This window comes from Dunckerocampus dactyliophorus, chromosome 2, assembly GCF_027744805.1.
Source record: "Dunckerocampus dactyliophorus isolate RoL2022-P2 chromosome 2, RoL_Ddac_1.1, whole genome shotgun sequence".
NCBI lineage: Eukaryota > Metazoa > Chordata > Actinopteri > Syngnathiformes > Syngnathidae > Dunckerocampus > Dunckerocampus dactyliophorus.
This window is the reverse complement of record NC_072820.1, coordinates 28921210-28934567: the sequence shown is the minus strand read 5'-3', so window position 1 is coordinate 28934567 and position 13358 is coordinate 28921210. Positions and strand designations below refer to the sequence as shown.

The 13358-nt window shown below is 41.2% G+C and overlaps 1 protein-coding gene across 1 annotated transcript; it reads right to left on the bottom strand.

The window, feature by feature from the left end:
* Positions 1–1843: 1843 nt before the first annotated feature.
* On the bottom strand, positions 1844–13229 carry LOC129176594 (cytochrome c oxidase subunit 7A-related protein, mitochondrial). Its single transcript, XM_054766788.1, has 3 exons — positions 13062–13229; positions 2789–2923; positions 1844–2503 (listed from the first exon to the last, which is right to left on the bottom strand). The coding sequence occupies exons 1-3, from the start codon at positions 13131–13133 to the stop codon at positions 2363–2365; spliced, it is 348 nt and encodes a 115-aa protein (XP_054622763.1). The 5' UTR covers positions 13134–13229; the 3' UTR covers positions 1844–2362.
* Between the last annotated feature and the right edge of the window lie 129 nt (positions 13230–13358).

Sequence of the window (13358 nt, the reverse complement as noted above, 5' to 3'; positions counted from 1 at the left end):
GGCCTATTAACTCTTCATAAACTTTAATCACACGCTCTGTCCGGGTTGTATCATACAGCTACGATGTAGCTTTTCTTCAATTCTCCTCCCCCGTCTTCCTGTATCTGTTGGTCCCATTAGCAGTGTCACAGTGCCCTCTACTGGTCAAGCATGTACCAGTATAAATATGGACTTACAAGGCAAAATACATGAAAATATAGACTAGTCGGCTTGTGTTCGTATCCGCGAATGTTCGCTAGTCGGATGTTCGTAAGTTGGGGAACTAGCGTATAGTAAATCTATACTGCTATAGAAGCTGTACACTGACAAGTTTACTTCCTACTGCAGAGTACTACCCTTGACAAAATATACTTCTTTGATCTCCCGGGGACAAAATTGTCATCTTCCTTAATGGAATAGTCGAGACCCTCCATCATCATCATCATCATCATCCGTCTTGCATCACGACAGGACACGTGAGTGCTCCCCCGTCTCCCCTTTCACTAACAATGGCCCCCTTTGTAGTCACTCACCAGGAGAGCTGTAGGACAACATGTTTACCACTCAGTGCCGCAACACTCCAACTGTTAGGAGGAGACACCCCCTCAAAGGGAGGATGGGTGAGACTCAACAGAAGACAAATGGAAAGTGCGACCCCTCCCCCCTCCTCCACCCTCGCTTGGCATCTTCCTGAGCAGCAAGTCAGGTTCCTTCCTCTCTGTACAAGGCGTTATTTGAAGCGAGGCCTCATTTGTCACGCTGCTGTCTTTTGATTGGTCGACAGGAAACTGTCGCTGCCAAGCTACAGAATGTTTAACGCCTTACGGTTCTATTCCTGTGTCCTTTTATTTGTTACCGTGCGCTTGCTGCACGGCTGTAAGACCATGCCGCAGTGTTTGTGATATGGTTTATGTGCCGTGAGAGAGGACTCAAAGACCTTTGCATTTAAGTCCTCGGTGTTAAAAAGGCGACATTTTGAATACAGCGGATGTCATTTGATGCGTCGGCGGCTGTGCTTTATTCCATTGACGAACGCAGGGATACAAAGATGGAGAGCGCTGATGAAACTGATTTTTCATTACCATTGATATATGTTGTTTATCTTCACTATAAAGCCACCTTTATGCTCCGGCTTATCTTATTTTCATCTCGGCGCCAGCTACAGGCTGTATTCATCTGCTTGGCAATGAGCAATGTTAATATTAAAATCCTATTTAAAAAGAGTCATATTAGCAGCTCCCTGCCCTAGACTCGTTTTATTGGACTGCCACTTTAACTGATGGGCCTTGGGTTTTTTAATTTGGTCGTCATTCATTTAGGTTTTGGTTTCATGCAACTAATAAAGCATGAGAGCATTACCAATGACAGTGATTTGATTACACACCTAACTCTCCCGATTACTCCTGTAGTATAATAAAGCCTCTTAAATACAACAAACTATGAGGGCTGAGTTGAGATTTGTTAGAAAATACCATTAGTAATAATATGAGGTGACATTTGTGATGCAGTGTTAACTGAGGAGACTGTATTAATTCAACAGAGACCACATGTTGTTTCAGAGCTGCATCATGTGACCTTGTGACAACACCGCGCGATCAATACAACACCAAGGCCGAGGGCACGTTTTTGCTGGTGTGTGTGTGTGTGTGTGTGAGTGACAGAGAGAGAGAGAGAGAGAGAGAAGAGAGGACATAAACAACCTACTGCCAGCATCATTTCATCAACCAACATGCTTAAATAGTGCATGAGGATGCTCTTATGCTGCATAAGGTGCACAGCCCTTTAGTCACACGCCACATACTTAACCACTCAATTATATGCGAAGATGCACGTATGATGTGTTAGGAACAACAAGAATGGACAATTTGTGCCCGTTTTCCCATAAAATTTATTCAATCCATTACATTTTGTATAGAAAAGGCGACATTGTTGTGTTGTTAGGGCGTGACAGTGATCATTTCTTATTGTTGAGAATCCCAAGAGGTTTCACAGAGGGCGGGGCAAAATGCTGGGTGTCAGCACATCAAATTTAACCATTTCCACCAAGCAGTACAGTTTGGCTCACGTTGGTACGGTAAAACATGAATTAGCTGTGGCTGTAGGCAACCTCTGGCAGTAGCTGCTTTGAAGTGTCATGAGTGGTCAGCATCCAGCAGCTTTGTCTAACTCTGCTTTAAAATGCTGCAAAAATCATGCGCTATTACAACATTGGTTGTGTTGCTGCTGTGTTGTGCAATATACGTGTGAATAAATCATTGTGGGCAACCGTGATTCAGATCCATACCACCAGAAGCTGACTTGGAGCATACTGGACCGCTTGGTGGGAACATGGCTGCTGATAAAAGTGTCAAGTGAGGAGAGGTTGGTCCTGCTTTGGCACAGGTCATTTGTTTTTGGGCTGGGCCGCCATATAAAGTGCCACCAGGCAGTAGAGAACGCCTCCGACTGTCAGAGCCATGGTGGTACGGTACAGCAGCTTGTCAGGAACGCCACGCTTCATGTGAACGGGGATGCCATCTGATGTCTGGAAGGGGAGGAGGAAGAAAAGCTTTTGCAGATGTTCTTTTTGCAACATAAATCCACATAAAATGTGTGAATTTTCAAGTTGACTTGATAACAAAAGAAAGTTGTTGAAATTAGAAGGCCAAAAGAAAACAGAGGCATCGATAGTGTAATTACTATTTGTGTTATTGATCGCTGTGCACAACGTGAGCCCCGTATGCGGCGCTTTTGATCGATTCATAGAAGGGAAAATAAATTTTAAAAAAAGAGTGGAAAAAATAGAAAACCGGGCTCAATATGAACTGACCTGGAATATCCGCTGGAAGTCAGGCACCTTGTTAGACCCCATGTACTCCGCCATGGCCCCGGTCTCTGATACCACCTTAGTGGGTGTGGCAAAGATCATGGAAGGGGATTCTGTTGGTACACTTGGCCTCAGGCCCTGCAAAAAAAGAGAAAGATAAAAACAAAAACAAAACAAAAAAACTTGACCTTCCACAGTGCAATAAGAAAACCATTAAAAACTCCCTCTACTTCCCGATTGGGGAATGTCGCTTGGGAGGTGACCTTGTTAAGAGTGTGTGGAAGCAGATGGTGTACAAGCGTGGAGGATTAAATGTGACATATGAACACAAAAGAGGGGATGGAAGATGATTAATAATTGGTATGGGTGTCGAGAGATCTCAAAATGTAACAAGATTTCTTGTTTGGAGAAAAGCTGTATCGTGAGAACAGGGCAGCCAGATGCCAATCACACTGTGAACTATGGCATCTCTACTGTGAATGATAATGAATAATGAAATGAAAGAATGATACAGTAATATGGAAGTGGCAGGTGTGAGGCATTATTGGAAGCACATATTAAGTGCTTGAGGGACATCGAGTGTTTTTTTCCACCCGAGTTAAACTGCTGCTTGCTACTTGTTGAGGTCCAAGCAGAAGCTGTAGTAAATCGAAAATTGATCAACTTTACTTAAACAAGATTTGTAAAGACCAACCTGTGTACATAAATCGGCGACTCTAAGTACATAGGTATGAATGTGAGTGCAAATGGTTTGTCTATATGTGCCCTGTACTGACTGTTTTATGGCATAATAATACAAGTATGTTGTATCAAAAGCAATAAACTTTAATTTCTCAAGAACATTTAACATTGTAATTGGAATGTCAAGAGCTTTTAAAGAAAATACATTGAACAACATGATACATTAAACAAAACAAAACAAATAAAATGGGACTCAAGTCTCTTTTAGCAGAAATTACACTTGAATAAAACTCACAATCATAACCAAAAACAATAAAATAGATCCTGTCACTGAAGAAAAACTCTCACTCCAAAGGCCTAGTATAACGTAACTCTCAGTGTTCGGCGCTAAAGTAGTCTAGCTGTTTTTAATTTTATTTACATACTCCCATGGAAATCTGTGTACCCGTGGTACGCATACTCCACAGGTTCGTAACCCAGGCTCTATGGCAAGATGCATTACAGTATCATCTTGAAAAATGATTTCATCAGCCCCAAACATCCTTTCAATTGATGGGATAAGAAAAGTGTCCAAAATGTCAATGTAAACTTGTGCATTTATTTAAGATGCAATAACAGCCATCTCCCCAGTGCCTTTACCTGACATGCAGCCCCATGTCATCAATGACTGTGGACATTTGCATGTTTTCTTCAAGTAGTCGTTTTTATAAATCTCATTGGAACAGCACCACACAAAAGTTCCAGCATCATCACCTTGCCCAATGCAGATTCATGATTTCTCACTGAATATGTTTTTCATCCATTCATCCACAGTCCACGATTGCTATTCCACCCCATTGTAACCTTGGTTTTTCTGTTTAGGTGTTAATGATGGCTGTCGTTTAGCTTTCCTGTATGTAAATCCCATTTCCTTCAGGTAGTTTCTTACAGTTCAGTCACAGACGTTGACTCAAGTTTCCTCCCATTTCTTCCTCATTTGTTTTGCTGTGCATTTTCTGTTTTCAAAACATATTGTTCTACGTTTTCTGTCGTGATGCTTTGATGTCTTCCTTGGTCTACCAGTGTGCTTGCCTTTAACAACCTTCCCATGTTGTTTGTACTTGGTCTAGATTTTACTAGAGACTAACGAGCAGATTTTATCCGATGCAGGTGTTAGTTTTAGAAATTAAAATTTACAGGGTGATTGCATAATTTTTTCCCCCCTCTGCTTGGTCTGTCACTGACGACCACTATCTTTTTTTCTTAATTTCTTTTAGCGTTTCTTAAATCCAGAAAGTTGCCATTTGAAATGACTTTTGTTTTGTGTCATGTCTGTGATTTGCTTTTTTTCTACAAAATTAAACAACTGAATGAACATCCAACGAGACTGGTGATTCCATATTTCTGCCAGGGGTTGTAAATGTAAGGATTTTTGCATTTATTTAATAGTCATTTTATTCACTGACACACATACACACACAAAAAGCCCACACAACCTATGGTGATAAAATAAGTGTAAAAAGTAAAAAAAAAAAAAAGCTAAAAATAAATAAAACGGAATTTAGGAAAAAATTACAACGGAATTTGGAAAAAAATAGGTATTTTGGTTTACTTTTTATGCTGGATGTGCTTTGCTATGCATGCAGGGCAATAACAACATAGGTCGCACTGTACAGGGCTGCTGTCATCAGTCTATGACATGCCTCTTGTCACCTCCGAGCTGAGCGTGTGCTGCGTTCTGGAAATAATCTCAAAGTCACATGAGCTGTCTGCAAAGGTGATAAGTACCGTGCAAGGGAAAAAAATGAAGGTGCTAAGATATGGCACATTCACAGCTGTGATGCGTGCAGGAACAGCGCCAATGAGTCTCCGGGCAGACATGGGGGTAAGACCGCTTGCCACTGAACAAACGTATTACGTAAGACTCAACTGACATTGGCAGATTTAGTGAAATGCTGTGCGTATCTCTCTTGTTGTTATGGTTCTGCCACGCCATTTCTCAACAGACTTGAACACAAAGGGTAGACCATACAGCTCATTTTGGACCGCAAACACTTTTTGTGTTATCCAACAATCTCCTTGTGCACAGTAGCCAAAGACTGCAAAGATAAGCCATGATGTATCAACCAGCATCACAGTCCTGGATTCTTTCGTCATCATTGACAAAAGCACTGTTTGATTTCCAATTCGTTCCTAATACAATGGCTTCAGTACGACTGCTTTCACTGCTATAGCTGACAGCACTTAAAGTGAGAGTTTAAAACATTGAGCCTTTTACCACCTGACCTATTTAGTCCAATAATACCACGTGACTATAAGCACAAAAGTACATAGTTCATCAGTTACAATTTTTTAGCAGTACAATGCTATAGCTATTCATGTGAGAATGTAAGTGATTTAGGCTATTATCAAGAAAGCCATGGAAGTTGCTAGATATCAGCTATTACATTAAACTCTCATGAGCTATATTTGTTATCATCATTATATTTGTCCAAACAAATGCACCTTTAGTTGTACCAGGCTTTAAAATGGATCAAGAAACTGAAGAAACAAGGATGGTCTAATCATTTTTTCCATGACTGTACATTCATATAATATATTAACATTGTTTTCAAGTTACACTGCCACTGGCGGCAGCTTGCTAGCTAGAGTGATCCGCCTAGCTTCTGGTCTTCGGTCTCCAAATGTGACTTTTTACCACAGTGACACAAGCAATGCGATTAGGTTGGAGCACGCTTTTGTCCCACGGGGCAGTGGATATCACGTTCATGAGGTACGTTCCAAGTATTTCTCAAGAGTCAATCAACAGTGTTGCTCTTTATACTAATTATGTCGTGGTCTCAAAACACGATTTGTGTGTTTGTTTACTCGATGTAATGGATTGTGACGCCACGGCTCAATAAAAGCCGCCACACCTTGGAAATTAGTTTTTTTTTTGTTTTTTTTTTACGTCAAAACAATGTTATGTATGAAAGGACACTGCATGACCTTGTCCGCCTCACAGCACTGGAAAAAATATACGAGGGTTGTTGGACTATTTAGACTAAACTTGGGAGGAGAAAAGATGATTAAAATATTAATTTTGCTATTACAGTAGCAGGAGGGATCAGTGTTACAAATTTAGCAAGTATTCTTCAGATATTCTTTTTCAAAAACATATCTAGCGCCTTTTTTTCCTGGGCTTTTTTGGAGACTGACATAAAAGCACATTATTGCTCTTCTCAACGTGCAGCGGGGTCCTGCTGCGGGCCCCTCCCCACTCTAAAAGCACTCACAGGCGGCTCCGTCATGTGACATAAAAAAAAGACAAGAAGCGACAGAAGAAAGCTAATATATACTGTATTTCCAAGCACATTGATTTAGCTTTTTAGGTTTTTGTCCCACTTTTCATTTCTCCCACAGCATCCATAAAAATGGCATGCACATGGGTCATGGCCAATTATGCAAATTACACAATTGTCAAGCTACCGCCCACCACCACCAACACAAATAGATTGCAGTCCTGTAGGAAGCACTGCAGGACTACAGTTGTGTGAAAAAGTGTTTGACCCCTTCCAGATTTTTTTTTTGCATGTTTGTCACACTTAAATGTTTCAGATCAAACAAATTTAAATGTTAGTAAATTACAAAACAACTGAACACAAAATTCAGTTTTTAAATGCCTTTTTTTTTTTTTATTTGGGGAGAAAAAAATTACATGGCCCTGTGTGGAAAAAGTAGTTCAAATAGTAGCCAAAATTCCTCCACAGCGCTGTGATAAACTCATTGCAAGTTATCACAAATGCTTGATTGCAGTTGTTGCTGCTAAGGGTGGCCCAACCAGTTATTAGGTTTCGGCGGCAATCACTTTTTCACACAGGACCATGTAGGTTTGGATTTTTTTTCTCCGTTAATAATAAAATGTTTCATTTAAAAACTGCATTTTGTGCTCAGTTGTGTTGTTAAGGACTAATATTTAAATTTGTTTGATGATCTGAAGGGCCGCACGGTGGCCTAGTTACCATGTTGGCCACACAGTCAGGAGATGTTGGGCATCTCTATGTGGAGTTTGCATGTTCTCCCCGTGTGTGTGTGGGTTTTCTCCGGGTACTCCGGTTTCCTCCCACATTCCAAAAACATGCATGTTAGGTTAATTGGAGACTCTAAATTGTCCATAGGTATGAATGTGAGTGGGAATGCTTGTTTGTCTATATGTGCCCTGCCATTGGCTAGCCACCAGTCCAGGGTGTACCCCGCCTCTCGACCAAAGGCAGCTGGGATAGGCTCCAGCATATCCGTGACCCTAGTCAGGATAAGTGACATAGAAGATGGATGATGATCTGAAACATTTAAGGGTAACAAACATGCAAAAAAAAAACAGAAATCACACACTTTTTCATACCACAATATTTATAGAGTGAAAGGCATTTGAGTCCACAACCTCGTATCTGTTGTCTACGCATGCCAGCAAAAGTGTGCCATAGCATGATTATGCAGCCACACAGATGCGCCCTTTCAACTCAAAGCAAAAGTGCAGATTTCAAACTGCGTACAAATCTTTAGATTGTGGAAATTGGCCAAGTAAAACCAGAGTTATGATCAATAATGTTCAACATGATTTTGTAATTGTGTCGTCACATTTACCCGTATGTGCTATTGGTGCTGGAAGGCACCTCTTTGAAAGCAAACGTAAACAGGCAATGAAACATGACACCACCTTCTATTGGTGGAAAAATTCAAAGTTAGAAGAAGGGTTCATTACACATTTGTCACATTACATTGACAGTTTTTCTGTAAAAAATAAAATCTAAATAATTCCCTACTCTGGTTTTACTTTTTTGGATGATTTTAGGCCCAATTAGTCAATACTGTTCGGTCAAATTTGTCTTATATTGTCATAGATAAGCATCACCTTACTGTACTTGTATTCATCAAAGAGTATGAGAACTCTTATGCCAATTATGATGCTAAAAATGCACGTCTTTCAAATTCCGGATATGATTATGATGCAAAATTGACTTATTTGATACCTATGTGACATACCTATGACTTGCATTATATGACGCTAGGTGGTTGTTCAAAGAGTAAACAGTGGTTTACAGTGGTTAGTGGACAACAAAAAGACGCCACTACCAAAATGACTTTAATGAGAGAAGACCAGAGAGACCACTGGTACGTTAACAACTATTGGTGCTTCCAAGATACAACTGTGTTTCGTCTGAGTAGTAATTTGATGCTATTCCTCTTTGATTCAAAGGTTAACCTAACACGACAAACTCCTGTAAATAGTTGAAGTGTGAAAGAAAACACAAGAAAATCTACTGGAGTTGAGTTGAAAGGCCGTCCTCTATGAGCTTCTCAGCCTTTTCAAGTGCAGGGTGGCTTAAGTCCAAAAGAATTTTACAAATACACTATGTATCTTATAACTGTACAGAGAGGTTGTGCTGAAAAAAAACGAGGATGCAAACCAAGGCAAGGTAAACAGTATGGTGAAATATTAAAGGTAAACACTTAAGTACACTCAACAAAAATATAAACGCAATACTTTTGTTTTTGCTCCCATTTTTTATGAGATGAACTCAAACTAAAACTTTTTCCACATCCACAATATCACCATTTCGCTCAAATATTGTTGACAAATCTGTCTAAATCTGTCATAGTGAGCACTTCTCCTTTGCTAAGATAATCAAGATGCTGATTAGACTCCATGATTAGTGCACAGGTGTGCCATATCAAGATGCTGATTAGTGCACAGGTGTGCCTTAGACTGCCCACAATAAAAGGCCAATCTGAAATGTGCAGTTTTGTTTTATTGGGGTGGGGTCTAGGGACTCAGAAAACCAGTCGGTATCTGGTGTGACCACCATTTGCCTCATGCAGTGCTACACGTCTCCTTGGCATAGAGTTGATCAGGTTGTGGATCGTGGCCTGTGGAATGTTGGTCCACTCCTCTTCAATGGCCGTTGAAGTTGCTGGATATTGGTGGGAACTGGTACACGCTGTCGTATACGCCGATCCAGAGCATCCCAAACATGCTCAATGGGTGACATGTCCGGTGAGTATGCTGGCCATGCAAGAACTGGGACAGCTTCCAAGAATTGTGTACAGATCCTTGCAACATGGGGCCGTGCATTATCCTGCTGCAGCATGAGGTGATGTTCTTGGATGTATGGCGCAACAATGGGCACATGACGCACGACACATGCTGTCTGCCATCTGCCCTGAACAGTGTAAACCGAGATTCATCCGTGAAGAAAACACCTTCAACTTGTTGTCTCCAACATGCCAGACGCCATCGAATGTGAGCATTTGCCCACTCAAATCGGTTACGACGACGAACTGGAGTCAGGTCGAGACCCCGGTGAGGACGACGAGCATGCAGATGAGCTTCCCTCAGACGGTTTCTGACAGTTTGTGCAGAAATTCTTTGGTTATGCAAAGCGATTGTTTCAGCAGCTGTCGGAGTGGCTGGTCTCAGACGATCTTGGAGGTGAACACGCTGGGTGTGGAGGTCCTGGGCTGGCGTGGTTACACGTGGTCTGCGGTTGTGAGGCTGGTTGGATGTACTGCCAAATTCTCTGCAACGCCTTTGGAGACAGCTTATGGTAGAGAAATGAACATTCAATACACGAGCAACAGCTCTGGGTGACATTCCTGCTGTCAGCATGCCAATTGCACGCTCCCTCAAATCTTGCCACATCTGTGGCATTGTGCTGTGTGATAAAACTGCACATTTCAGAGTGGCCTTTTATTGTGAGCAAAAACAAAAGTGTTGAGTTAATATTTTTGTTGAATGTACATAAATCATACCCTGAACTCCTAAGCAGGGGTGGACTTACCATTAGTTCATTGCCCGTGTTTACCTAATGTTAGCCTCCAGCACCCCATCCCACCCCAACATCTCATAAAAACTTTTTTTTTCCTTCCACTTAAATTACTGTACATCAAAATGCATAATCTATCATGATTGTTTCGACCACTCCCCCATCCCTTCTCAGTGTGTAGATTGATTTGGGAAGACGGTAGGAAAACAAAGTTGTTGGTGTGGTTTGGAAAAGAATGAAGCGGAGTGGAGCGGAGAAGAGAACGCAAGAGGAAAACAGTTCAACCTCTTTCACAGTCACAAAAAACGTAGAGACACAGCCGCTGATGCTCTTGACAGTTGCACCGCTACTGTCAGTGTCAGCTGCGGAGAATTGTGTAGTTCTAGAGATGAAGCTGAGAATGATGCTTTTTATCACAAAAGATGTGAGCATTAAAGCATTAAACTACAGTATATTAAATTATGCTTAATGTTCTTATCAATTGCAGTAAATGCGTTGAGATGATTCACTTGTTAGGTAATAATTATCCCCCAGGAGAATTTTTGGGACTTTATCTAGCTCAAAAATTTGAGCATTTTCTCATATTCACACTTGTTAGTAGATGATAAACATGAATATTTAAATTCGCTTTGGGGTACTGGATGTAAATATGGCTAAGTAACTAGCAAATTTAGTTGACAGATTTCAAAAGCAGGAAAAAAGTGGCCCAAATTACATACAGTACAGTCGTCCCTCGTTTATAGTGGTTAATTGATTCTATACCCGACAGCAGTAAATGAATTTCAGCGATTTTTTTTTTCAGTGTTAATAAATTTAATATTTTTGCAAAGAAAGCCTGTGTATTACTTTCCAAATATGTTTTTTAACATTATTAGAGCCATGCAGACATAAAATACCACCCCATAGTCACTTCATTGTTCACACGGGTTTTCCCAACTCTTATGCTCCAGGGACTCCAGACGGACGCTACCTAGCAAGCTAGAATCTCGGAGTAGAACCACTGCTCCTCCACATGGAGAGGAGCCAGATGAGATAGCTTGGGCATCTGGTCAGGATGCCCCCCGGATGCCTCCCAGGGGAGGTGTTCAGGGCATGTCCAACCAGTAGGAGGCCTCGGGGAAGACCCAGGATATGTTGGAGAGACACGTTGGGAACGCCTCGGGATCCGTCGGGAGGAACTGGACGAAGCAGCTGGGGAGAGGGAAGTCTGGGCTTCCCCGCTTAGGCTGCTGTCCCCGCGACCCGACCTCGGATAAGCGGAAGATGGATGGATGGATACTACCTTATTTTCGTATGTATTTAAAAGTAAAAGAGTACATTCAGAATTTAGGACGTGAACAAATGCATTGGAACTGATGTTAAACGGATGGGGGATAGGATTAAAATAAGATTTGCTTCTTTCTAGTCCTTTTGGACATGTACAACTGTGAATGTTCCAATGTAACTTATATGCATGTTCAAAAGAAATTAAACCATGTCTGAAATATGCCCATTTTTACTGCATTTTATTGAAAGAAAGGTAAATGACAGGGCAGGATTATATACATTTGTATGTATATAAATATATTTGTATGTATCAAGTTAAGAGTCTGAACTGTTATTATGAGCAATGAGGAGTTGCGTTCAAAGATATCACATCATTTAAGTTGAATTGGGATCTCCGAGCATATATAAATGCAGCAAATTGTTCTTCCGCATTAAGAGTTACAAAGTGATAAGAATATCCACTTAACTGGTTTTCTTTGCATTTCTGTTTATTTAGACCGCCATACACGCATAATACAGACGTTGTTGTGATGTTCGTAGTGTCCGTGAACGCATCTCACTGTCTCGTGACAATGACGACGTGTCGTTGCAATGAAGAATGGACTAGAGACATGTTTGTTTGAAGTTGGAGATACATATATGGTGTTGGAATTGCACTGCTGTTGATGTGTTCAGGTCAGAATGAAGTTATAAAGGAGCGTCAGACACTGTATGACTCTGTGGGGAGCTACACTGTGCCGTCGTCATAACAGAGCCATGGCTTGCCATGATGCGTATGCGTTAATTACGCATAGGAAATATGGTATTTACCGCCGTTAACGTGCTATTTTTAACAGCCCTAGTTTTGACTAATTATAGATCGTAGTCTACCACAAAACAGTGATCATTTACTGATTTCGGAAAAAATGCGATATAGCGAAGGAGCAATAATGGAAGCGCAACATTGCGAGAGACGACTGCACTCACCTTTTGTAAACATTTTAATAAAAAAAAAAAAAACTTTTGTCAAGTGCAGTACAAGGATGTGGAGGGCCTCAATGACTGGGCTCCCCTTATGCCCCCAAATGACTAACTATGCTCTGCTCCTTAGGGTCAATAAAGGTCACCTCTGACAAGGACACATCTGGGAAATACTGATATCTGAAAACAGGTTGCAGAATCACACAAAGGACAAAATCGCAGCTTTTGTTATTATGGAAAGACTGAAAATTAAGAAAGACAACAGCTCACATTGTGTTAATGGTGTAATTGCATGCTGTATACAGTATGACCACATCTGGCTTCTTTACAACGTGTGATAGATGGGATAGCTTGAATATCACAAAAGTACAATAAAGCTTATGCAAGTTAGGCTACTTCATATTGCCATATAAACTCAATGCAAATAAGCATTAAAAAGAAAAACAGAGCTCAGCAGGCTCTTAAAACGCATTGATTGTTTGTGGAAGCTGCATTTTAACAACGCAGGGTCGTAAAGCTGCACGGCGACATGAAGGTCATCGTCGACCGTGACCATCTTTAAGCCACCCGGCGTCTTTAAAACTCACCTGAGGCGTGTAGGCAGTCGCCGGAGAAGAACCAGTCAGCTTCTGTGTGATACCGCTAAATTTGTAATACATTTTTTGTTTTTTGGCGAAAGGGCGAGCGGCCGTGCGTCGTAATCCAACCGGAAAAAGGTCTCCTCGTTTCGAGCGTCGAGGGAAAGTGACGTCTGAGCAGCACCTCCTTCTTCTTCTTCGTCTTCGTTTATTGGCGGACTACAACCATATCTTAGAGGTGTATGCCGCCACCTACTGTATTATGAGTCTCTCCCCAGCCTAAAACACCTCCCAAACTCCATTCCT

Bases quoted from the DNA above. Each gene is read 5' to 3' on its own strand.
- LOC129176594 (XM_054766788.1), bottom strand. From the start codon at position 13,133: ATGTATTACAAATTTAGCGGTATCACACAGAAGCTGACTGGTTCTTCT. The intron at 2,924-13,061 runs GTGAGTTTTAAA...CTTTTTTTGCAG, and splicing joins CGACTGCCTACACGCCTCAG to GGCCTGAGGCCAAGTGTACC. The intron at 2,504-2,788 runs GTCAGTTCATAT...CTCCCCTTCCAG, and splicing joins ACTTCCAGCGGATATTCCAG to ACATCAGATGGCATCCCCGT.